General features: G+C 37.3%; 1 protein-coding gene across 1 annotated transcript in view; it reads right to left on the minus strand.

The window, feature by feature from the left end:
- Window positions 1-1,915: 1,915 nt before the first annotated feature.
- The window catches only part of HPSE (heparanase), a 46,728-nt gene continuing 21,504 nt past the window's right edge, over window positions 1,916-27,139 (minus strand). The window contains exons 4-12 of the mRNA XM_045820410.1: window positions 25,115-25,288; window positions 23,064-23,232; window positions 22,685-22,732; window positions 22,099-22,192; window positions 21,326-21,432; window positions 19,994-20,108; window positions 14,483-14,601; window positions 13,219-13,365; window positions 1,916-3,533 (exon numbers count right to left, since the gene is read on the minus strand). Coding sequence (XP_045676366.1) covers window positions 3,374-3,533; window positions 13,219-13,365; window positions 14,483-14,601; window positions 19,994-20,108; window positions 21,326-21,432; window positions 22,099-22,192; window positions 22,685-22,732; window positions 23,064-23,232; window positions 25,115-25,288 — 1,133 coding nt within the window. The 3' untranslated portion in view covers window positions 1,916-3,373. The remainder of the gene's footprint in view (window positions 3,534-13,218; window positions 13,366-14,482; window positions 14,602-19,993; window positions 20,109-21,325; window positions 21,433-22,098; window positions 22,193-22,684; window positions 22,733-23,063; window positions 23,233-25,114; window positions 25,289-27,139) is intronic.

Consider the following 27,139-nt stretch of genomic DNA (forward strand, 5'->3'; position numbering starts at 1 on the left):
AAAATGTTAAAAGAGGAGTCTTGGAAATAAACCTAAATATCTGCCATAGGGATGGAGTGAGTATGGGAATCTGCACTTTATGTTTTTGTAAGGCATATAATACATGAGCCAATTATCAGTAACATTTTCTAAAAGGTCATTGAAGAAATGTACCATTGAAACTAGTTATTTATTTCACTACCATTTAGGTTTAGTTTTAAATACTCCTCTTTTCATTTCATATTAAATTGTTAGATATAAACAGAAGGGTATTTATGTTAGTTTTGTTGGTAACCAAAATTCTGGTTAGAAGGATACTTAAAAGACTTAATAACCATGAGGTGATTCAACAAGCTGATGAGACACATTAGAATTTTTTTAAAAGAGAGAAAAAGAAAATAGATGCTACTGCAGACCCAACTGGCCAGCCCTGAGCACACAGTTTTACAACAGGACTTGGAAACTCCCACTATAATGGAGCTGAAGTGAACTACAGGGCCAGAGTAAAAAACAAAAGTAATTTGAATCAGTATAATAAGTTGCAGAAAATAAATATATTTGATTGATTAAGTACCAGTGGAAATGTGTGGGCTCCAAAAGTCTGAATGACACGACAGACAAGGGCTTCCTCTAAGAAAGTTAAAGAAAACCTTAATAATAATGCATTTAATAGTCATAATTACATAACAGAGAGCATTCCTTTTTTTTTTTTTCATCCTCACTCGAGGACGTGCTCACTGATTTTAGAGAGAGGGGAAGAGAAAGAGACATCAATCTGTTGCCTCTCGTCCTAACCCTGATGGGGGACCAAACCCACAACCTAGGCATGTGCCCTGACCAGGAATTGAACCCACAACCTTTCAGTTTACAGGACAACACTCCAAGCAACTGAACCACACCAGCCAGGACAAGAGAGCATTCCTTTCTTAACATAACCATGCCTCCACTGCTTCACATAACTATTCACCATTAGTAAGAGCTCACTAGTGATAATTAAAGACTTTTGAAAGGTAGTAGACAATACCTTTTCAGGTTTAAAACATCATTAAATTTTTCAGTATATTCAAAATCAAAATACCTAAGCTAGTTTTAACTTTGAATGCTCTTTTCTGTTATTAAGGAAACATCTGAGTAGCTACTGTATGCCAGAAAATATTGCTAAGCATAGGGGATAAAAAATTATTAAGATATTATACCTCTTTCTTATGAACTTAGAGTTATGTTAGAAAGATATATATGGATATAGTTGAGATGCAGCATAAATGTCATACTAAATGTCAAAATTGCTGTAGGAGCAAAAAAATATGACTAAAGCTACTTGAATAATAGGAGAGATACTTAAACTGATGTTTGAGCTGGGTCTTAATAAATGTAGAAGTTTGCTGCATAGGGAGCAGTGCTAGAATGATCCAGGTGGAGAGCAGGAGCAGCACCCAAGGTACAGGAGCAAAAGGGAAGATAGGCTGTATGTTCAGACCTCTCAACCAGTGTGTGGGGCAGAGAACAGAATTTGTGGGAGAACGACAAGAGTTGAGGCTGAAGAAATATGTAGGTACCAAGTTATGGAGGACATTGTGTGCCTGTAAGAAATGGGGAGTCATTTAAGAATTTTAACCAAAGTCAGGAGAACAATTAGGAAATGTTGATTATGATGATTATACAAGTGAAAAATTAGGCCTTGATTTTATTAAGGGGCAGAGGGGACAGGGAAAAGAGAAACCAGACAGGACAAGACTTTGTGATTGAATCTTTATGTTGAGAGAGGAGATTGTGTTTGTGCCTGATGATCCCTTTTCATCATTAACTCTTTTGGTGTCAGGGAGACGGAAAGGACAAATAAAGATAGGAGGTGTAAAAAACAGGGGAGAGGAAAACAAGGCTTCCAAATGTAGGGATCTGTAGGTGTAAGCTTTCTTAAAAGAATAATTATGCACCATTGAGGTTATCAAAATTGCTTTATTTCAACTGTAGAAATATAAAAACCACATATATATGGAATATAAAGGTATTGAAGCACACCCAAACTTTACGTTCCAGCTTTAGCTCCCCATAAGTGTAATTAAATTTAATTGAGAATATATATATTCATGGTTGGCATAAATATAAAGAGGATTATATTTCTAAAAATTAGAATGGGAGAAAAATAATACATTCAGTCACTGATAAAAGCACAGAACTGTACCTGTGCTTTTCAGTACCATGGACTTCCCAACTCCCACTCCATCCCAAAAAGTTACTAGCAGACAATTACAGGAATTTCAGTGATGTTGTCAGTGACTGGGGAGAATGGCCATGTGATCCATTCCTGCCCAATAAGACATGAGGAGACACAAGGTTTTCTTGGAGAACCTCTGTGAAAGAGTTCTTCAAGTCTGTGAAGGAGACACAGAAAAATTGTTCATCTTTTTCCTCTGGGTGTTGCCAGGTCTCAACAGGTCGATGGAAGAGCTATAGCTAACATGCCACCAGCTTGAGAATGGAGCCTACACTAAAGGTGGCAGAGCAAGATGGAGGGAGCTTGGTTCCTCACTGAGCTACAAAGCCCATCCTGTTTGAATTTCTTGTTATTCAGGATTATAAATGTCCTTATTCTTAAGCCATTAGAATCACGGTTTTCTGTTACTTTCTGTTACAAAAGTTCCCCAACTAAAATAATAACTAAAGGTAGAACAAAAGTAAACATTAACAGATGGTTATAACACATTGAACTAAATTTTCTCCTCCTGTAAATCAACTTCCCTTATAGTTATTTTTTCATTTCATTTGAATCTTACATAATCCCATCCCTCTGTCAAAACAATTGTCTTTAATTATTTTTTATATGATCACATCTATCATCTGTCCTCTCATGTAGTATTACTGACAAAGACAAACAGAACAAAGAGAAGAGAAGCAGCAACTGAATCTTGCTCTCTGTAAAAGTGCAAAGAGATTTTGTCTCTCTTTTATAGACAATTTGAAGGTTATGATGTAAACTTTTTCTGATGGGTGCCCATGGAGCCAGTCTATGCAGGAATAAATGTGACAATCTTCTAATAACTGTTTCTTTGAGAATAAAAACAACTCAGTACTTTCTTAAAACTAATAGTATATCCTCACTTACTTGCCTCATGGCTATATTAGAAGCATTCATATACATTTTTAATAACCTTAAATACAAATATTACATGCAAAGTACAATCACAGTGTTTGGCACAAGGTCTTATTACCAGCAGTGGTTTACTCAGAACAAAATACTGTGAGAAGTCTAGCCTGAAGGTGTCTCAGTGTCTATAAAGCTCCCACTAGTTGATTTGTAGCATACTTGCTTGCTTTTCTATAGCTTGAGTTTTGCTTTCCTCTTCTCAATACACTTGAAAAATTCAGTCTCAGGGCTACTGTATGCCTTTCATTTTCAGAGGCAAGCAGCAACTCTGGCATTTCGTATTACAAAAAACCCATATGAGAAAGCTGGCAAGCTTAGTGGACTTCCTGGGCTGAGAGGTTTCTCTGTCAAAGCTGGCAAGGTCTGATCATCCACCATCTTCAGAGTTTTATCATTGAGTTGGACATATCTGCAAAGTGGAAAAATACATCTAAGTTAGCCAAGTTGTATGTGCTCTGCCTGCTCTACAAAAGTCATGAGATTGTTTCAAAGCCAAAAAAAAATTTTTGTGACAGCCTATGGTACATAACTTGTATTTCAAAACTCTTATCAGTTAGGTATTTGAACTAGATGATCTCTAAGCTACACTGACAGAATTAACTAGTTGTGACAGTGACCACATGGCCTAGAAAACCTGAAATAGTTACTGTCTGGTCTTCTACAGAAAATGGGGCACACATAATCTATACTAAGTAATATGATGGAAGTACAAAAATGATAAACATGACATGACTTCTGAATTTGTGGAAATTTTATTTGATGGAAAAATAATTGAAAACATTTTTATACAGAGCAAATACATACATTGAATGGCATGTAAATTTCAAAATTTACATAATAATGACAGTCAATAAAATTTCCCACTGGTAACTATGCCCATAACCCTCTACCTCCCCTCTCCTCAGGAGGTATGCTTGCATTTTCTTATGTTGTGGAGATATTTTGGTAGAATGTATACTGCTGGGTAAAACAAAATGGTTTTGTTTGGTTAAACCACAGATTCCAAAAAAATTTGTTTTCTTTGCATTTCACTGTAGTATTCCAATTCAAACTGAGTCAAAGACTGGAAAAATTGTTAAGAACAAGTATTATTTCTTATGCATATTTATTGTTATAAATCAAATGAATACATGTTGGCAGCAACAAATCCAATAAAGAGCAGATGAAAAAAGCTTTAGTCTGCTTTAAATTCCACTAATAATTACTTCTGTAATTCTAAATGATGCTCATATTTCTACTATCTTTTTCTCAAGTGGTTTTTTTTTTAAAAGATTTTATTTATTTATTTTTAGAGAGGGAAGGGAAGGAGAAAGAGAGAGAGAGAAACATCAATGTTTGGTTGCTGGGGGTCATGGCCTGCAACCCAGGCATATACCCTGACTGGGAATCGAACCTGCGACACTTTGGTTCGCAGCCCGCGCTCAATCCACTGAGCTACACCAGCCAGGGCTTTCAAATGGTTTTTACATCATGCAAAAGGTAGCACTTTATTGTTGAAATTTTAGGAGATTAGTTAATGTTAGAGTTATATTTATGTCAGATATGTAATACATGTAATATGTGTATAACACCTAAAGGAGTGTGTTGCATATAGTAAGCACTATGAAAGTATTATCATCATTATTCAGAAATAAATACAACAAAAGTAACCTGTTAAATCACCCCAGCTACTTTTAGTGTTTTGTGTATATTCCTTCATCTCTTTTCTATGCATGTATAACACATATTTCCATTTAAACAAAATGAGTATACTATATATAGTCTCTTAAAACTTGATTCTTCCAAAGAGGACATACAGATGGCCAATAGACATATGAAAATATGTTCAATGTCACTAATCATCAGACATGTGCAAACAAAAGCTACAATGAGATATCACCTCACACTTGTCAAAATGGCTATCATTAATAAATCAACAAACAACAAGTGAGGATGTGGAAAAAAGAGAATCCTACTGAACTGTTGGTGGGAATGCATATTAGTGCAGTCACTCTGGAAAACAGTATCAAGGGTCCTCAAAAAACTAAAAATGGAACTGTGTTATGGCCTGGTGATTCCACTTTCCATTTCTGTGTATATAGCCAAAGAAACCCAAAACACTAATTCAAAAGAATATATGCACTCCTATGTTCATTGCAGTGGTATTTACAATAGCCAAGACATGGAAGCAACACAAATACTCATTGATAGATGAGTAGATAAAAAAAGTAGTGGTACATATATAATGGAATATTACTCGGTCGTAAAAAGAATGAAATTTTACCATTTGCAATAGCATGGATAGACTTAGAGGGTATTATGCTAAGTGAAATGAGTCAGACAGAGAAAGACAAATACCATATGATTTCAATTATGTGTAAAATCTAAAAAACAAAATAAATGAATAAAATGGAAACAGACTCATAGATACAAAGAAGAGGCTGGTGGTTGCAAGAGAGAAGGGACATTGAGAGACTGCTGGAAAAGGTGAAGGACTTTAGAAGCACAAATTGGCAGTTACAAAATAATCCTGAAGATGTAAAATATAGCACAGGGAATATAGTCAATAATATTGTAATAACTATGTGTGGTACCAGATGGGTACAGGAGGTATTGGGGGGAACACTTTGTAAAGTGTATGGTTGTCTAACTACTATGCTGTACACCTAAAACTAGTACAAAATAATATTGAATATAAACTGTAATTAAAAAATAAAATTAAGAAATAATTTTTTAAAATTAAAAAAAAAACCTGATTCTTTTTCTCTGAACGCATCTTAATATTTGTTCACACCATTAAACATTCATCCACTACACTACATCATTTTATAGGTTGCACAGGATTCCATTGTGTGAGAATGCTAGTTTAGTTAATTGTCTAATGTTAGACATTTGGTGGTTTCCAATTTAGCATTATTATAAAGATTTCGGTTTTAAAGATCTTTCACACTTCATCTTCACTATTAGTCAGCAGAACTGTGTTCCGTTTAACCTTGGTTCGAGGCCCAGCTCTGGGGTCTGTACTATCTGGACTTTAAGACAAAGCAATAAGATGCCTATGATTGTGCTGGAGGCTAAGGAGCCCATGCGGTGGTTGTACTTGGTCCACATGCACCAGGGTTTGTTTTCATGCCTGTATCACATCAGTTTTTCAGTGGGCTTCAGGAGGAAATGACATGATCATCATCAAGAAACCACAAACGAAAACCAGATTTTCAAAACATCTGTATGGGACAGTAGTAAGAACTGTTGTGTATGACATTGAGGATCACTTACAAGGGTACACCAAAATGTTTCATAAAAACTTTGGAATTAGGCTACTGAGCTTAAAGATAAATCTGATCATTGTAAATTAATATTGCTCTGGGTGAGGCTGATGAAACATGGGCAAGATATTCATTCCATCAGGCTAAATTGTTTAATCACCTATGAATATGATAAGGTCTGTCCAGAAAGTATCCAGGCACATAATATGAAAAATAGACACATTTATTGAAGATACAAGAAACACTGTCCATAGGACAATGATGCCTCAGTTCCCTTCAAAGTAGGCAGCTTGGGACCTCATACAGTTCTCCCAACTGCAGCAAAATGTTCCTTCTGCTCTGGTAGCAGAAGCCATGGAACAAATTTTGACAGGACACACTTCATGCCAAGATCCTATATCAAAAATCTCAGACACAGTAGTTTTTGGAATCCCCAGATCAGCTTCTAGTTCTTGCACTGTCAGTTGCCAATTTTGTTGATTATAGCTCATACACATTGAGCATTCCCAGGTATTGTGCTTGTTGGCCTTTCAGAATGTGGAGCACTTTAAACAGATTCTTGACCATCTTTGAAGCATTTGTGTGACACTTTTATTTGCACTGCACTCACTGCATTGTTCCCCAAAGCCTTCTGAATCATCAGAATAGTTTCCACAGAGGAATGTTCAGGCTTAATACATATTTTGATGCAGATTTGTTACTCGCTCAGTTATTTTGAGTGTGATGGCCACATCACACACATGATCAATCACTCAGTGGTGCCTACTGCCCCCACTGACTAGTACAGTGAAGTCATCATTGTTTATGCATGTGCATTCTAGTCCACTCTCCTTGGCTGACAGGTTACATCAATGTCATGCAAAGCATTCTGGTTATATTAACAATGGCTAGACTTTTTCCAGAGACTATCAGTGTAAGCTTAAAGCATGTTGGTGATTTCCACATCAGGCTGGACAATGTGGATGAAGTTTTATTTAAGAGGAGTAGCTTGTTTCATATTTTGAGGTTGGTAACATGAAGATGAAGAAATATAAGATGCATTTGTAAAATTCAGGTGAAATAGGGCTGGAACACAAACCATTTGTCTTTCAAATATTTGAGAGTTATTCTGGAGGAAATGAGGTAGTTGGCATTACTCCAGACTAAGGGTACTCAACTCAAATGCCCTCGGGGGCCAAGACGGTTATATTTGCTAGTGTAGTAGGAAAGGCATAAGATAACAGGGTCACATCTAATAGAAAGAACAAGCCCAGAGTTGCCAGAGTATCCATTCTTTTTTATTCACAGTTTTACTTCTCAGTATTTTTTATTGATTATGCTATTAGTTTTTCCAATTTTCCTCCCTTTATCCCCCCTCTGCCAGACACCTCCCCATCCCTCCAGCATTTCCCCTCCCTTAGTTCATGTCCATGGGTTGTACATATAATTTCTTTGAGTCCTCTGTTTCCTATACCATTTTTTATCTCTACCGGTCTATTTTATGCCTACCAATTATGCTTCTTCTTCGCTGTACCTTTTCCCTGCTATTCCTCCCTTCCCCCTCCCCACTGAAATCCCTCCATGTGATGTCCATTTCCTGATTCTCTTCCTGTTCTAGTTGTTTGCTTAGTTTTATCTTCATTGTTTTTCTTTTCTTTTAGGTTCATTTGTTGATAGTTTGAGTTTGTTGTCATTTTATTGTTCATACTTTTTGATTTTCTTTTTCTTAGATAAGTCCCTTTAACCTTTCATATAATAATGGCTTGGTGATGACAAACTCCTTTAACTTGACCTTCTCTGGGAACCACTTTATCTGCCCTTCCATTCTAAATGAAAGCTTTGCTGGATAGATTAATCTTAGATGTAAGTCCTTGCCTTTCATGACTTCGAATACTTCTTTCCAGCACCTTCTTGCCTGCAAGGTTTCTTTTGAGAAATCAGTTGATAGTCTTATGGGAACTCCTGTGTAGGTAATTCTCTTCCTTCCTCTTTCTGCTTTTAGGATTCTCTATCTTTGATCTTGGATAACTGAATGATGACGTGCCTTGGTGTGTTCCTCCTTGGGTCCAACTTCTTTGGGATTCTCTGGGCTTCCCGGAAGTCTATTTCCTTCACCAGATTGGGGAAGTTTTCCTTCATTATTTTCTCAGGTAAGTTTTCAATTTCTTGCTCTTGTTCTTCTCCTTCTGGCATTTCTATAATTTGGATATTGGAATGTTGCAGGTTGTCCCAGAAGTTTCTAAGCCTCTCTTCACTTTTTTAAATTTTTGTTTCTTCATTCTGTTCCCGTTGGATGTTTATTTTTTCCTTTTGTTCCAAATCATTGCTTTGAATCCTGGTTTCCTTCCTGTCATTGTTGGTTCCCCAAATATTTTTCTTTATTTCATTTTAGGTATCTTTCATTTGTTTTTTCATTTTTCAACCAGGCTTAATCAGATCTGTGAGCATTTTGATTACCAGGGCTTTAAATTCTCCATCAGTTAGGTTGGCTATCTCCTCATTGCTTAGCTCCCTTTCTGAAGTTTTGCTCTGTTCTTTCATCTGGGCCATATTTTTTTGTCTGAGCACACCTGTTGATTTGTAAGGGTGGGGCCTTAGGTATTCACCAGGGCAGGGGAACCCTCTTTGCTGCACTGCAGGGCTGCCTGTGGGGGAGGGGCCAGAGAGGAAACAGTTTGGCTCGCCTGCTCATCTCTAGCTCACTTTCCAACAAACTCTCATGTGAGACTGGGAGCTTCTTCCACCACTGCAACCCCTGTAGTACATAGTCAGCTCTAAGTTTCAGTTTTGTGTTTAGCCAGCCCTACCCAGGCGGTCTGCCACCTCTCCACAGGCTCTTAATGGTCTGGTTATTCTGTTTGATGTTTTTTTTAAATTCCTTGGTTGTTGGAGTTCCATGCACTTTGATTTTCTGGCACTTCTGGTTGTTTATTGATGTTAGATTGATTGTTATCCTCTTTTCAGTTGTGCGAAGAATCAAATGGTTTGTATGTATGCCTCCATCTTGGCCAGAACCCCCATTTTTAAAGATTTTTTAAAAAATGTATTTTATTGATCATGCTATTACAGTTGTCCTATTTTCCTCCCTTCATTCCCCTCCACCCTGCAGAGCCCCTCCCACCCACATTCACCCCCTTTAGTTCATGTCCATGTGTCATACTTGTAAGTTCTTTAGCTTCTACATTTCCCACGCTATTCTTGCCCTCCCCCTGTCTATTTTCTACCTACCATCTATCCTTCTTATTCTCGGTTACTTTTCCCCCTCTCTCCCCCTCTCACTCCCTTGTTGATAACCCCACATGTGATCTCCATTTCTGTGGCTCTGTTCCTGTTCTAGTTGTTTGCTTAGTTTTTGTTTTTGTTTTAGGTGTGGTTGTTAATAATTGTGAGTTTGCTGTCATTTTACTGTACATATTTTTTATCTTCTTTTCTTTGCTAAGTCCCTTTAACATTTCATATAATAAGGGCTTGGTGATGATGAACTCCTTTAACTTGACTTTATCTGAGGAGCACTTTATCTGCCTTTCCACTCTAAATGATAGCTTTGCTGGATAGAGCAATCTTGGATGTAGGTCCTTGCCTTTCATGACTTGGAATACTTGTTTCCAGCCCCTTCTTACCTGCAAGGTCTCTTTTGAGAAATCAGCTGACAGTCTTATGGGCACTCCTTTGTAGGTAACTGCCTCCTTTTCTCTTGCTGCTTCTAGGATTCTCTCCTTCATTTTAATCTTGGGTAACTTAATGATGATGTGAATTGGTGTGTTCCTCCTTGGATCCAACTTCTTTGGGACTCTCTGAGCTTCCTGGACTTCTTGGAAGCCTATTTCCTTTGCCAGATTGGGGAAATTCTCCTTTATTATTTGTTCAAATAACTTTTCCACTTGTTGCTCTTCTTCTTCTCTTTCTGGTAACCCTGTAATTGGGATGTTGGAATATTTAAGGATGTCCTGGAGGTTCCTAAACCTCTCCTCATTTTTTTGAATTCTTGTTTCTTCATTCTTTTCTGATTGTATGTTGTTTTCTTCCTTCTGGTCCACTCCATTGATTTGAGTCCCAGTTTCCTTCCCATCACTATTGGTTCCCTGTACATTTCCCTTTATTTCACTTTTCATAGCCTCCACTTTTTCATCTAATTTGCGACCAAATTCAACCAATTCTGTGAGCATCCTGATTACCAGTGTTTTGAACTGTGCATCTGGCAGGCTGGCTATGTCTTCATGGCTTAGTGATATTTTTTTCTGGAGCTTTGATCTATTCTTTCGTTTGGGCCATTTTTTTTTTTTGGTCTTGACGTGCGTGTTACATAGTGAAGGGTGGAACCTTAGGTATTCACCTGGGCAGGGTAACCCACATTGCTGGGTTGTGGCGCTGTATGTGGGGCAGGGGTCCAAGAGGGAACAATAGCGTTTGCTCAGCTCTCTGCCAGATTTCAGTCACTTCCTCTGCTTCCTACAAACAAATTGGGCCCTTCTGGTGCTGATTCCCATGTGAGTGGGTTTGTGTACATTCTAGGACCCTGTGGGTCTTTCCAATGAACTCTCCTGTGAGGCAGGGAGTATCTCCCAGCACCTCAACCCTCACAGGTGTTTTCAATCCATGGTTTGAGGCTTTATTCCCTGTACTGGGACCCTGGGTTGTGCTGTTTGTCCCACCCCCCAGTTTTGCCTTGTTTATCTGCATGTGAATGTGGGACCACCTGGTCCACCAGCCGCCACCTTGCTGGCCAGCTGCAGCCTCACATGCTGCACCCCATTCCACAATCCATGGCCTTGCTGGGTCTGCTAGACACTGCCTTGCCACGAGTCTCCTCTCCTCTGGCTGCCCAACTCCACCCCTTCTACTGGTCTTGATGAATGTGTCTTCTTTAACTCCTTGGCTGTTAGACTTCCATACAGTTCAATTTTCTGTCAGGGTTGGTTGTTTTTTGTTTTTAAATTGCTGCTGTCCTTTTTTTTTGGTTGTGTGAGGAGGCATAGTATGTCTCCCTATGCCTCCATCTTGGCTGGAAGTCTTTTAAAGATTTTTTACTAGCTATCAATTGTTAAATGTTGACAGCTAATTTCAAATAAAAAATAACACAGAGTACATGCCAACCTCCTCTTCCAGGAGAAGAGGGAAAACAAAATCCTCTAAACCCCTTTGTCCACAGGCATGAGGTGTAGTTTCTAACCTCTGACCTAGAAAACAGAGCTAAGAGCATCAGAAAAAAACACACAGCAGCTCCCTTTAGCCCCTCCTGGAAGAACAGTCACTGGGAAAGGCTGTGAGCTTGATTAGAGGAGAAATCAGAGATGAATGGTCTTAGATACCCAACTAAAGTTGGACTAAAATGATCTTAAGACACTTCCAACTCTACTGCTCATATTGAATTACTTTACAAAAGCTTTTTCCTTATCAGCATCAGACACAAATATGCTAAAAATACCCACTTCAAAAAGAGTCAGAACCCAGAGAAAAGTATCTGGAAGCCAAATATGCATTATTTACAATAGGAAAAAAATACTTTAAACAGTAGAAAAGTGGGTAAGCCATGGTGTTTCATAAAACATGCAACCCATTAAAAATGTCTGCCGGGTGGTGAACACACAATACAACATACAGATGATGTATTATAGAATTGGACACCTGAAACCTATATAATTTCATTAACCAATGCTACCCACAAATTTTCAATTTAAAAAAACTTAAAAATGTCTACAAAGGCTATGCATGGAAAGACATGGGAAAACTTGTGGGTTCTTCCTCTTTTTTCCCCATTAGAGGTTGTATGATTACAGTTATAATAAAAGGAAGCCCAGGGAAAAAATGAAGGAATGATATTCACTGTTAATAATGTTGTCTATGGGGGATAGGACTTTGGAGAAACATGCTTACTGTCCTTTTTCAGATTATGATGCTAATTGTCACTGAAAACATCACCCATATAGCATTTGCAAAGATGGGAGGAGATGGTGAGAATATTGTGAACCCTTAATTTTTTAATTTTCAATCTGAGAATAGCCATGATGAAAAGAGCTCCTTCTAATACAGACTGAACAGAAATCTGACAATGTTTGTGTGCCTAACTCTTTAAAGCTCATAGTCATTCTTGAATATTCTATTAAATATGGTCTTTTATGAGACATATTCAAGGACAGGCTTTTAAAACCAAAATGTGTTTGAAACAACTTTAAATAATCTGTCTAAAAGGTATATTTCTGGCTATTTTTTTCTTACTCTAATTAAAAGAACTACTTTAATGCAGTTAGAGAATCACACCTGCTCACATAACATAATAGTTTATACCAACCCCTTAATAGCCCTTAATAGCAATTTTATACAGGTATGATTTTCTTTTGCAACTGTGTTACCAGGAATTATGTCTTTTTAAAAAAGATTTTATATATTAAGTTTTAGAAAAACAGGAAGGGAGGGAGAAAGTAAGGGAGAGAAACATCACTGAGTGGTTGCCTCTTGTGTGCCCCCTACTGGGGAGCTGGCCTGCAAACCAGGCATGTGCCTTGATTGGGAATTGAACCAGCAATGCTTTGGTTCTCAGGCCAGCACTCAAACCACTGAGCAATACCAGCCAGGGTGGAATTATGTGTTTTTAGAGAAAATAATCTAAATGCATTTATATAAAGTTGTTTTAAAATGCAAACTACTCCCTAAGACAACTGCTACCTTTTGTTCATATCCTTCTGCTTTTGACTCTCAGAGTCAGTTATATCCATAATAATAGGTAATGTGTGTGTGTGTATACTTTCTGAATATTAAGAGTTGTTAATACTTGATATAGTTGACTATTTTTTCTCCCTATCGACACTCTCTATTCTGATAAACACTGATAAATTTGATGAAAGTTTAAAATGAACAAGGAAAATGACTCACTTGGAAAATAATCCATCAGGTCCTGAAGGTTTTACAAGGTATCTGTCCACTTCTTTGTCAAATAAATAATGTGGTAACTGGAAGTGCTCAGTGACATTATGAAGATTTAAAGCATACAGCGTTAAATCTCCTTCTTTATACCTTGGGCTAAAAGCAAATAGATTAACTCAATAAAAATATTTATCTCACTTAAGCAATTAAAAACTTGATTACAAATACAATTATGGATAATAAGTATTTATAATGATGATGGGACCTCTTTTTACCCTTCCTTTTATAATGATGTAAGACCACTAATGTGGTCCTATTTGAAAACATAATTATAAATATTGCTCTTCACAGCACCATTTTCTGTTCCAAAGCACTCTGAAATCCTTGCTGTTTTGCCAGGCTGAGTTGCTAGAAGTCAGTCAGCTTATTCATTTGCAAACATTGGAAGGTTAAATGGTGAAAGTTGAATTTTGTGGGTTCATGTGCACTCGAATTATAAACCATATAAGTAGGGGCTCTTTCTAGCCTTATGAAAAGAGTGAAGCAAACAAGAAAATTAAATCTATTGTCACTTTTCAGAATTTATCTATCCAAACTACTCCATGACTTCTTCCCAGTGGGGCTCTTATTGCTCGTTAACTCCACTTACCAGAAACTGGAAGTGTTGGGTGGCTATTAGGCTAGAACTGGTATTTTCACTATCATTCTATCTGGAAGGTCAGATTGAAACTAAGAAGAAGAAAAAATCTCTGAGATTTGGGAGCATTTTTTGCTATTAAGGTCTGAATACTGAACTACATAAATCTCTGTGAGCTCTTCTTCTCAGAAACTAGATTGAAACTTGAAAACAAGATTGTTGTTGTTATTGTTCTTTAATCCTTCTTATTAAATTGATCAGATATAATGTAAGGGTTTAAGTATATTCATATAATTATTTATTCATATGAATTTATATTTATATTCACTCATAGTCATTCAATGAAGTAATTGCTCATATACAAATATATTGGTACTAGTCTTCATTTAAATTTAAGCTATATATCGATTATGGGTTATGACAATTAAAGTCATTGTAAAACTCAAATGCTATTATTTAAGCTATGTGTGTTTTTTTAGTTAGACTCTGGCACCAATCATTATGAATAGGAAAAAAATTAAGAACGATGACACAGCTTAGGCCTCTGGATAGATAGAGGACAGCAGGGCATCACAGTAAAAAGCTACGTGTCTGTTAATTAAAACTTGGTTTATAAAGACTGTGTTGCTTACTTACTGGTTGATGTTTGTGCAATGAAGGTACACTCGAAGTTTGTTTCTGGCTCGACCTTTCACACTTGCCATTAATACATTGGTGCCCACCAGTTTCTTGAATAGAAGAGAGAGCCAATAATCCTAGTTGTGGTGGTTGGGGAGGGGAGGGATGAAAATAGATCTTTACTTAGTTCTTTATTTAACAAAAACCATGCCAAGTGAGTAGTTCTACTACAAAGAGTACACCTGTTATTCTGGAGGTATTTAAATATGATCCACCTTTTGATTTGTGTTACCCATGAGGGCAACATTTTGCTTGCTGCTTTTTATCACAAGAGGACTATATTTCCACAATTCAGGGGGCCATGCCTGCTAGGAGATATAGCTCAAGCCTGTCATTCATGACTCAGAAAGAGTTTAAATAGTTTGCTGTCTATCATCTAAGAATTTAAAGCAAGCCTCAAAGCAGAACTTTTAGACACATACAACATAAAGACAAGTTTTTAAAATAAAGTTTCTGTTTAAGAGATTAAAATACTTCATTTAAAACCCCTTAATAGGAACTTCCAGCTAAGATGGAGGTGTAGGTAGACACACTGTGCCTCCTTGAACACCCAAAACAAGGACAACAACAAACTTAAAAACATAAGACAACCAGAACTTACAGAAAATCAAACTATATGGAAGTCTGACAACCAAGGAGTTAAAGTAGACACATTCATCCAGACCGGTAGGAAGGGCAGGGTCGGGCAGATGGGTGGAGAGGAGTCTCAGCAAAGTGGTGGCTAGCGGTCCCCGGGGGGCCCAAGGTGGCAGCAGGCAGACCCAGGGAGGTAGCAGACTGTGGAGGGGTGCACCGCTCAAGGTGGCTGGCAGACTGGGTGGTCCCACATTCACAGGCAGATAAACCAGGCAAAACTGGGCAGCAAGACAGACCATGCAACCCAGGACCCCAGCGTAGGGAAATAAAGCCTCAAACCACCGATTGAAAACACCTGTGGGGGTTGAGGTGCTAGGAGATACTCCCAGCCTCACAGGAGAGTTCATTGGAGAGACCCACAGGGTCCTAGAATGTACACAAACCCACTCACATTGGAATCAGCACCAGAAGAGCCCAGTTTGCTTGGGGAAAGCGGCAGAGGTGACTGGAATCTGGCAGAGTGGAGCAGGCACCATTGTTCCCTCTTGGACCCCTGTTCCACATACAGTGCCACAACGCAGTGACTGGGTTGCCCTGCCCTTGTCAACACCTAAGGCTCCACCTCTCACTACATAACATGTGCCTTGAGACACACACAAAAAAATGGCCCAAATGAAAGAACAGATCAAAGCTCCAGAAAAAATGCAACTAAGCAATGAAGAGATAGCCAACCCAGCAGATACACAGGTTAAAACACTGATGATCAGGATGCTCACAGAATTGGTTGAATTTGGTCGCAAATTAGATGGAAAAATGAAGGCTATGAAAAGTGAAATAAAGGGAAATGCACAGGGAGCCAATAGTGATGGGAAGGAAACTGGGACTCAAATCAATGGAGTGGATGAGAAGGAAGAAATAAACAACCAAACGGAAAACAATAAAGAAACAAGAATTCAAAAAAATGAGGAGAGGCTTAGGAAGCTCCAGGACATCTTTAAACATTCCAACATCTGAATTATAGGCGTAACAGAAAAGAAAGAGGAAGAGCAAGAAATGGAAAACTTAGAAGAAATAATGAAGAACTTCCCCAATCTGGCAAAGGAAATAGACTTCCAGGAAGTCCAGGAAGCTCAGAGAGTCCCAAAGCACATCACCATTAAGTTACCCAAGATTAAAATGAAGGAGAGAATCCTAGAAGCAGCAAGAGAAAAGGAGGCAGTTACCTACAAAGGAGTGCCCATAAGACTGTCAGCTGATTTCTCAAAAGAGACCTTGCAGGTAAGAAGGGGCTGGAAACAAGTATTCCAAGTCATGAAAGGCAAGGACCTACATCCAAGATTGCTCTATCCAGCAAAGCTATCATTTAGAATGGAAAGGCAGATAAAGTGCTCCTCAGATAAAGTCAAGTTAAAGGAGTTCATCATCACCAAGCCCTTATTATATGAAATGTTAAAGGGACTTAGCAAAGAAAAGAAGATAAAAAATATGTACAGTAAAATGACAGCAAACTCACAATTATTAACAACCACACCTAAAACAAAAACAAAAACAAACTAAGCAAACAACTAGAACAGGAACAGAGCCACAGAAATGGAGGTCACATGTGGGGTTATCAACAGGGGAGTAGGAGCGGGAGAGTGGGGGGAAAGTAACAGAGAATAAGAAGGATAGATGGTAGGTAGAAAATAGACAGGGGGAGAGTAAGAATAGTATGGGAAATGCAGAAGCCAAAGAACTTATATGTATGACACATAGATATGAACTAAAGGGGGTGAATATGGGTGGGAGGGGGTGTGCAGGGTGGAGGGGAATGAAGGGAGGAAGATAGGACAACTGTAATAGCATAATCAATAAAATATATTCATAAGAAAGGGAAAAAAACCTTAATAAAGTAATGGATTAGGCAACAATCATCACTCGATATAAAAAAAAAAGAAAGAAAGGCAACTGGACATTATGTGTCTGTTGATGGAAGCACACAACATTGCCTATGAAGAATTGCAAAACAAAACAAAAAAAATCTGAGTAAGCTCAGGCCTCTAGTTTTTATTACCAGTTTATAGGAAATTCAGGGGACAGAGAAATGTACTAAATGAATAAATTTAGCAAAATCAAGGATGTGGAAAACACCATAGAACAAATTACCTGTTTTCTTTCATGAATAAATTCTAAGAGACCAAAAAAAAAGAGAGGGAAAGAAAACTTAAATATTAATAGACTTAAGATATATATTAACCAAATGCTGTATGTGAGCCTTCTGGATTTGAATATACTATTAAAATATTTGCAATGATTAGAAAAATATGAAACACTAACTTAATATTTGATGATACTGAGGAATTACTGTTAATATTTTAAAGTATAATAATGACATTGTTATGTTTTTACAAAGGAGAAACATGGTGAAATATTTATGGATAAAGTGATATAGCTGAGATTTGCTTGAAAGTAATATAGTAGGTGGGAGGTGAGGATTGTGTAGAATTGTAGATTAAACAAGTTTGGTGATTCATATACTTTTCTCTCACTTGAATTTTTCCATAAGAAGTTTTAAAAAAACCACTATGTATATACCTCAATTCTTCCTTCTTGAGCTAAGGGAAAGTAGGGTCAACAGGGTAGCTTTTGTCCCTGTGCTTAAATTCAAATTCAAATCTCCTTTTGAGACAAGAGTGGAATTAATGGAATGTATCAAAGGAGACATAACTTTAGCATGGTTCAGTTAAGGGAAGAACAGAACACTCACAGGCCTGGGAGGCAAGAGTCTTTAGAATAACACGGGACAACTGTGTAACCTTGAGCAAGTCACATGACTACATCTCAATTAGAAAATTCTCATCTGAAAAATGGATCTAAGATACCTGCCTTGCTACCTTCTGGCATTGGTATGCAAATTAAATAAGAAAACAGACATGTACAATGGGTTTAAGGTCAGTTCCCTTGGATCATCTTCATAGTAACACTGCATTTATTCTTGCAAGTTTTGCTAGCTGATTCTGCACCTTGAGGAAGAAGTACATTTAATGCATATAAAAGGATTTGGAAGACAAAGGTTTATGTTTGGGCACTGAAAAGATTTAGATAGCATAATAAATAACTGACACTATTTACAAAGGGTGACAAGATAAGCTGGCTAATTTCTAGGCATTCTCAAAGTGAATTTTGTGGAAACTATTTACCTTTCTTGTTGAAGGTCCATTTAAGAAAGGGTCTGGAAGCAACCTAAGTGCCCGTCTGTAAATGAATGGATCAAAAAATAATGGTACATTTACACAATGGAATCCTATGCAGCAGAAAGAAAGAAGTAGCTTCTACCCATTGCAACAGCATGGATGGATCTGGAGAGCATTATGCTAAGTGAAATGAGCCAGGTGGTGAAAGACATACACCATGTGATCTCACCTATAAGTGGAGCCTAATCAACAGAACAAACAAGCAAGCAAAATATAATCAGAGACATTGAATTAAAGAATAGACTGATGGTAACAAGAGGGGTGGGAAGAGGGATAATGGGGAGTATAGGGGAAGGATCATCAAGGAACAGGTATAAAGGACATGTAGATAAAGCCAAACAGGGTGGGAGGTGGGCATGGGTAGGACGGGGTAGAAAATGGAAATGACTATACTTGAAAAACAATTAAACAAAGAAAAAGGAAAGGGCCAGCAGTAGATTTTGATACTTGTCTAGTGAAATTATCATGTTTGGCTTAACCCTATAGATGGCTCATAATATCCTTGGGGAAGATAGATTTGATTTTGTGTAAGGCTATTTTCTGAAGAATTTTCTAAAAGTTATGAGCAGTCTTCTCCATGAGCTTGCACCACTATAGATTAAAAAGCAATTTTGTTGGGAAATCTAGCTACAAACCATAGAAGGTTAGCTTATATTTTGGCATGTGCTCTTTGCAAACCTTCTTAGCATTCCTGTTTTTAAGGAATTATTCCTAGAAAACAGACATCCTCAAATGTCAGTTTATTTAATTTTATTTTTTACTTTCATGAGGGAAGTGGTATTATACTTCTTAATTAATGTCAACTTTAATTAACATTTAGATTTTCAAATGTCATTTTAGACAATAAAAATCAAGATCATTCTTCTAGTCACATATATATTCCAGGTGGCTTTTTAGATGGAAAGGCTACATTACCTAATTTAGCACTAGATGCAGTTGGAGGTAGGGCAGACATTAGACCTGTTTTTTAAATTCATAAATATCTTGAAGATTATCATCAAAATAGCCAATTCTTAGGGTGAGATTTTTGAACAAATGCATGGTACTATCGGCTTATCTTAAATAAATTAGATTTTATGACATAAAAGTTTCAACACTTTGGATATTATAAACAATTTCAACTTTTATTTAATTCATAAAACATTTTCTGATCCAAATTTAATATCTTGTAAAACTAAAGTCATAAATTTTCAAGCAAACCCCCCTTTTTAAAAGATTTTATTTATTTATTTTTAGAGAGAGAAGAAGGGAGGGAGAAAGATCCATTGGTTGCCTCTCCCATGGCCCCAACTGAGAACCTGGCCTGCAACTCAGGCAGGTGCCCTGACCAGGAATTGAACCAGCAACCTTTCAGTTTATAGGCTGGTACTCAGTCCACTGAGCCACACTAGCCAGGGATCAGATGACCCTTTTTAAGAAATCCCATGCTATGTCCAAAATAGCCCACATTAAAAACATTATTCCTGGATCTCAATGTCTTCTGAGACACAAAAATGTTAGAATGGATTACCTCTAAAGTTTTCTCCTGTTCACCTCTCCAAGGTTTGGCTACTTATTGAGAGCACTGCATTTATTGAGAGGATTGACAATCACTGGTGGTTAATACAAGGGGTTTTCAGTATACTCTAATCACAAAAATAGGAGAATAGTGGCTACTTACAGGTAAAGGTTCAAAGTTCTCATCCACCAAGTGGTAGTTTCCAGCTCCGAAGAACACTTGCCTCATCACCACTTCTATGCCCAGTCTGGCCGACAGGCCCAATTTATCCAGCCACCTGCAATGGAGTGAGACCCAGCTTTCTTTGGGTTTGAAAACAAAATGACTTATTTCTAATTATAGACCATTTAATTTATTCATCAATGAGGAATTGACAGGAAACCAGAAAACTGGCATTCATTATAAATAAGTTATTCAGATGAAATGGAGACTACCCTTCCCTTCACATGCTCCCATAACAAATTCTAGAAGACTATTACTATGCCCCTGAAGTGGCATTACTATCCCCTTCAGGGTAAGGCAACATCTACAAAGCAGAGTGGACAAATTCCCACCCCTATAGATAATTAATTATTCCTTGTCCTTGGGTGTACCCTAGTTACCACGTGAGGTCTAAGGACTGCAGGGTTGCTTGTAGTCAATAGTAGTAAAATGTGAAATAAATAGAATCACACTTAAACTTTTATGGACACCTCCTGCTCTTCATCCTTAATTAATGGTAAAACAAACATTTCCATTCTTTTCTCTACTCATCATGCCCCCATGAGCATAAACAATTTACACTATTCCGGGCTTACAAGAATGTAGGTAGGAGAGGAAAGAGGATAAGTCTCAATGTGAGAGCACAGAACTATAAATTAAGAGTGGGAAAAGGATTATGAAATGCAAGTTAACCAGTTGTTCTTTTTCAAAAAATTAAAATAAAAAATTTAGCTTTGTTTAATAATTATAAAGCATCTTAAGGGCAAGACTACCATGATAGTATTAACACAGCTGGCAAAGAAACCACCTGTTTAAAGCAACCAGGTTTGTGGTGGTTGGCCTAGGAGGTAATTAAGTAAGTCTTTAAATTCATTGGAAGCCCTGCTGGTGTGACCTCATATGTCAGGCTCCAATCTTGCTGGGAATCTATAAATACTGTGTAGCATGTACTACATGTGCTTCTTAGAGTCAGGGCTCTAGATATCCTACTTTACAATGTATTTTTGTTTTTACATTGTACTTTAGAAGAGGAATCCTTGGCATGTTCATGGGTCATAATTAAGGAACCAAACTTCTAAAGCAATTCATTCATACAGTGATTAATTTGGAATACACATTAAAGATGCCCACCAAACTTTTAGTAAATAATTTTCTTGCAAAATCTGGCACAAATTTTTGGGCTCATCCACAGAAACCATGTTTGATGAGATTTTTGGCTGGTGAGCTATTTCAACCAAATAGACTAAGAGCATGCTTCAATCAGCTCCCTGAGGTAAGTGCCACTTCACTCACATAAAACCAGCCGCAAAGGTGTCGGACAGCAATGGTGCTCCACCTCCGTATGCAGAGCTTGTTTCTCCTAACCAAACTTTCTTGTGGGGTCTGGTCTTCTCAACAACCTATGGAATAGCAACATCTCCATGGTAACTGCAAACAAGCTGACCAGTTATGGTGTTGAAGATGAACAATATTCAAAATCTTGTATTCCCAGACCCACTTTTCGAAAATAGTTACAAAATATGTTCACAGACATTTAGGTCTTGGGCAATGTACTTTTGCTGGAATACTAGGTGTAGAAGAAATGTAAATAATTCCATTTTGATGGCCTGTGAAAGTTAATTCTAACAAAAGGCTATTAGAAGTATTTTTTATTGTTATTGTTGGAAGCATTCTTAATTTTTTAAAAAGATTTTATTTATTTATGCTTTAGGGAGGAGAAGGGAGGGAGAAACAGTAATATGTGGTTGCCTCTTGTGTGTCCCCAACTGGGGATCTGGCCTGCAACCCAGGTATGTGCCCTGATTGAGAATTGAACTGGCAACACTTTGATTCACAGGCTGGTGCTCAATCCACTGAGCCACACCAGCCAGAGAGAGTATTTTAAATTTCTAATCAATGTACATGGATAAGACCTGATGCTAAGGGGAAACTGAAGGTGAATAAGACCAGTGCTTGTTCTCTAAAATTAGAAAACACATAAATTCATATACATATAGAATGTAGCACCAGCTAAACCATAGAATAAGGATTCTGGTTTTACATTAAAAAGAAAAAAAGACTATTACCTGAAAAGTTTTTTGCACAGGTGAAATAAAAGTGTCCAACACATCAGGGTTTAGAAAATCTTCTTTGGTAGCAGTTCGCCCATCCAAGTAATAGCTAAATTATTAGAAAATATTCAGAAAAAAATAACAACCTTTACTTTCTACTGTAGAGTTCATTGGCTGAACTTGCACTTTTTACTACCCCTTCCAACTTCCCTGTTATGAAAAAAAAGGCAGAAGTTGTAGTATAGAGAGACCAAGAAAGAAGGGGATCAGTTACTCTATCTTGAGAAGACACAGTCGCCAGTGCAGGTACATGTGGGTTACTGTCACTTGTCCTCTGGCAAGCCTATTGGCTTTAGCTACTTATCTGCTCCATGGGTTAAAGGATAGTGTGCCTTGATCATGTAGAAACAACCACAATACTTAAAATAAGTTTAAATTTTTGTTTGGTTAATATTAAAATTGTAGTACAGTATTGTTTGAGATACTATATGATTCTTACTTGAACTAAAAAGCCAATTAGGAACTAAATGGAAATAATTTTTTGAAACTAAATAATAAGTACAGCTAGCAGTTTAGTACTAAGAACAGGAGACATACTTACTGATGCCATGTAACTGAATCAATCACTTCTCCCCCAGCCTTCAGGAAACTAGAAAAAAAATCTATTATGTTATCACTAAATTCTCATAAACACAATGTATATACACAACATATGCAGAAGAGGTCGATTCCTCAGAAATGGGATGTTTACTACTTAAGGATCAGGCAAACACAAACTTCCTAACTCATGATACAATTTGCATCTAGGCACCATTTGCCCCAGATCCTTGATATTTGGAGCCAGTCAATGTTTCTCTTTCAGCAAACCATCTATCTAGTCGGGTAGCAAGTGGTTTAATAACAGGTGGACTGTCGAGGATACTACACAACAGAGAAATCTTATTTTTAAGAAAAGTGATTCTGCTTCCTTAAGCTCTTACTTCCTCAGCATCTTAACAGTCTTTCCTCGAGGCTGACCGACATCAGGACCATAGAGATTTGCATTTTTGAAAGCAGATTTCTCTAAAAGTTTATGCAACTTAATAAAATCTTCTCCTAACTGCAATCCATCGATGAAAATACCAGCCTTCTTCTGGAAACTGTTAGGTTCTGAAAGAGCAATTTTCAAAAATAATCACTATGTAGAAATTTCTTATTTACCAGGAAACATAACAACAGCATATTTTAAAAGCAACAAAGCATTTTTCAAATTATAAAAACTTAGCATCCAAAGTCAAGGAAAGTCAGACTTCTAGTTATAAGGAAGATATCACAGAAAAATAAAATCTTAAATTATGTAACAAGTATGATGGGGTATTAAAACAATTTGAAATAAATAATGGGGATATTAAACAAATGGATAGCTGAAAAAATTTGTGTTCAGTATTTTAATAACCTAATTTTTTTTTTTTTGCTTTGAGGAAAGACATTCCAAAAGCAGTTTCTACAATGCAATAAAAATTATTACTAAGACATGCCCTGGCTGGTGTGGCTCAGTTTGTTGGAGCATCATCCTGTGAACCAAAAGTTTGAGGCTTCAATTCTGGTCAGGGCACATATCGAGGTTGTGGGTTTGATCCCTAGTCAGGGAACATATGGGAGGCAACCAATAGATGTTTCTCTACCCCTCTTTCTCCCTCCCTTCCTCTCTCTCTAAAATCAATAAGCCAGGATTAAAAAAAGTCTTACTGAGCCTATTTACTCACAAATTATATTTGCAAATGAGCCTAGAATTAGCAAAGCTGAAGAGATGGGAGGGAGACACAGAGAGTGTCCAAACTACTTCCCAAATATAGCTTCACCTTGGAAACCAGACCTTTTCTTTGCAACATGGGCCCCAAAAGAGGAAAACATGTTATCTCTCTTTTATCTCACTCTAAAGAGCAGACCGAGTTGGGCTAGTGTAGGGCAGAAAGGTAGGGAAGGAGGGATGTATGGAGATGGGTATGGATGGGTTCAGATGACCTATTATTCATATGGTTGTTATGGTAAAATTGTTCATCATCTAGCTAAGATACAGTTGCCTCTATCCTTCTATTCTGCTTTTGTGTTCCAAGTTGCCAGCTATCCTCAGCAACCCAATCACAAAATTTGCTTCTAGACTTTACCATAACACATACCACTACAGGCATGTGTAATTTCTTGGTTTGTTTTCCTGTTGGTCTGGCTCCCTACCTCCAGAATGGAAGTTACAAGAGAGCAGAGACCTTGTTCTGGAGCCAGACTGCCTGGATTCAAATTTTAATTTCTCTAAGAATCCTCTAAGAGTTGCACAGCATCACAAAGCTATTCAGCTAACCTTTTTGTGCCTCTTTTGTCGTCTTTGAAATGATCATAATTGTATCCACTTCAGGGTGGTTAAAAGGTAAAATAAATTAATACTTATTAAATGCTCAGAACTATGCCCATCATACCACTACATCTCATTTCCCATTTTATCTTTGGTTCCCCTGGCTAATGTGTGGAAAAGCATTATAAATATGTTTGGATCAGTGTAGCTAGTCACTTGCACTTTAGCAAGATTTTATAAGTTCCTTGCAAAAAAGAGTGAAGAAGGAGACAATCAGGACCTCAATCTGGATTCTATACTGGGAACTTTTAGCTTGAGCATATCATGAGGACTGGAATGGGGTTGCTGAAATTAACTGGCAAGTCAAGGGACAGAGAAAAAGTAAATTTCCCCCTTTACTGTCTTGCTGAGTTCAGCCTGCCAAGCATAATAGTCTTAACTGACCCTGAAAATCTCAAGGGAACCTGCGAGCTGTGGAAGTTGCTGGTTTTGAGTTGTTTTCAGTTCCAATGTAACATAAACTGGGATTAGCAGTAGGTTCTAAGATATGCAAAGGAGTTTTCTGCCTTAAACCATCTGAAAGTTGCACTGCTGAGCAGTGCACAAAAGTGCTAACAAGTATATCAAAAAAGAATGTCATAAATAGAAGCAAATAATGCAAAAGGGGAATTTCATTAATAAAATGTGCCCAGGTATACTTACCATTGCCTAGTTCCCAAGAAATGTTATAACTCTTAGAAGAGCAGTAGTCCAGGAGCAACTGGGCATTAGAACTGTTCCACTGCAAATCTGCTGTTCGTAGTAAGGCATTTAGACCAAAGATCAAGTGCAGGCCTGAGCAACTTGCAAAAGTATACAGTATATCCACTGAGCTTCCTAAAAGAAAAACGTAATTTAATAGTTGGGCTGGCACCTAACTATTAAATTGATAAAGGTCTCCAGGTTTGTTCTTCGTAGTGAGTTACTATTTCTGCTGTTAAATCAAAGGAATTATTGTCCTCATGAGCAACTATAATTTATGACTAAGAGACAATAAAATTGGACTAGAAAATAAACAAAAATCAGTGTAACTTCATTTTCCTCAGCTGTTGAATAAAGTCCCATGCAGGCACTGGAAGCTTTGGTCTGACACTCAGATTTTGTTCAAGTGACCTCAGGTGAAGGCAAAAAACCATTCTGCACCAGCTTAGCGCTCAACATGCAAAGGCCAGAACTTCATCAGTCAACATAAACCCTACTCTTCATAATCTAAGTATCTTTACTTACAAACCTGTCATAGAATATTTTCGTAAATTTAATTATATTTAAAACATTTTTGAAAAATTCATGCATATGATTTATTCATTTTAAATGAATAGAATTTTACATTAAAAAACTTGCCTAGGGCTACAGAGTTACGGTTTCCAAACTGTATACCAAGGCATCCCGAAGAGGCACAGTGAATTCATCGGTGTGGTCATCAGATTTAGCAAATAAAAATACAAGGCATCATGGACAGATGCCATGTTATCCAAGACAGCATGGAGAGACCTTAGAATATCATATTAAGTGAAATAAATCAGACAGAAAAAGTTAAGAACCACATGATTTCATGCATATGTTGGATATAAAACTGAGAGCAACAAATGAATAAACAAAAATAACCAACAAATGAAAACTCATAGGCACAGACAACAGTACAGTGGTTGCCAGAGGAAAAGGGGGCTGGGAGGATAGTAGATGGGGCCAAATATATGGTGACAGAAGATGCTTTGACTTTGGGTAGTGGCCACATAAGGCAAGATACAAATCATGTACCATAGAAGCATCCACTTGAAACCTACATAATCTTATAGGCTAATGTCATCCACTAAATTTAATAAATATATATAAAAACATAGGGTATCTAGTTAAACTGAACTTCAGATTCATAATGAATAATTTTTAGTGTATGTTCTATGCAATGCTTGAGAAATACAGTAAAAAATTATTATTTATCCAAATTCAGTCAACCCTACTCACAGGGGCATGGCAGGATCTTTGAAATTTGCAAGGGAAACACATCAACATCTGTTGGACATGATGAGAATTATTACTATCAGGTTGTTAGGACCTAATAACCTAGTAACAGCTTAATAATTGAAACTCTTAGGTATTTTGGGGGGGCTAGATATGCTGTGAAAAAAATTTGCTAAGTCACTAAAGTGCCACAAAAGTTTGAAAACTTTTGAACTCAGCTTTTTAAATTATTATATTAGCTAGTCTACAATCACTTTTTGAGAGTGGCAACATGTAATTTTTAGCATTTTCTTTAAATCACTTATCATATGCTGAAGAAATTCTTCAGATTTTCATGTGTAGTTAGAGTCATTTGTTCAATAGAAATTCACCCTAGAATTCTCCTAGTTTAAAAAATAAATGTCTGTCTATCTGGCAAATTTATACCCTTTCTTCTTAAAAGTGGTTTTGTATTTTTTTGTTTTTTCCTAGGTCTTCAGCCTGGATTTCTTAGTGAAACCCTGGACTTAAAATTGCTGATTAAGACTGAGAGGCAGAAATGAGTTTAAGCAAGTATTTTGGGTGTTTTCGATGTTTGCTGTGTCACCCACTTCCTCAAAACTGCTGCCTGTCATCAGAGTTATAGACATCCGGGTGTGCAAAGCTCTCTGAGTCCTGCAGCCCAGTGTTCCACTGGATCTTAGAGCCACAGTTTCAGACAGCACAGGTCTTTGGAATTACTGGGTCCTC

Source organism: Phyllostomus hastatus, unplaced genomic scaffold (assembly GCF_019186645.2).
Source record: "Phyllostomus hastatus isolate PE091 unplaced genomic scaffold, TTU_PhHast_1.1 phas_scaffold_39, whole genome shotgun sequence".
Taxonomy (NCBI): domain Eukaryota; kingdom Metazoa; phylum Chordata; class Mammalia; order Chiroptera; family Phyllostomidae; genus Phyllostomus; species Phyllostomus hastatus.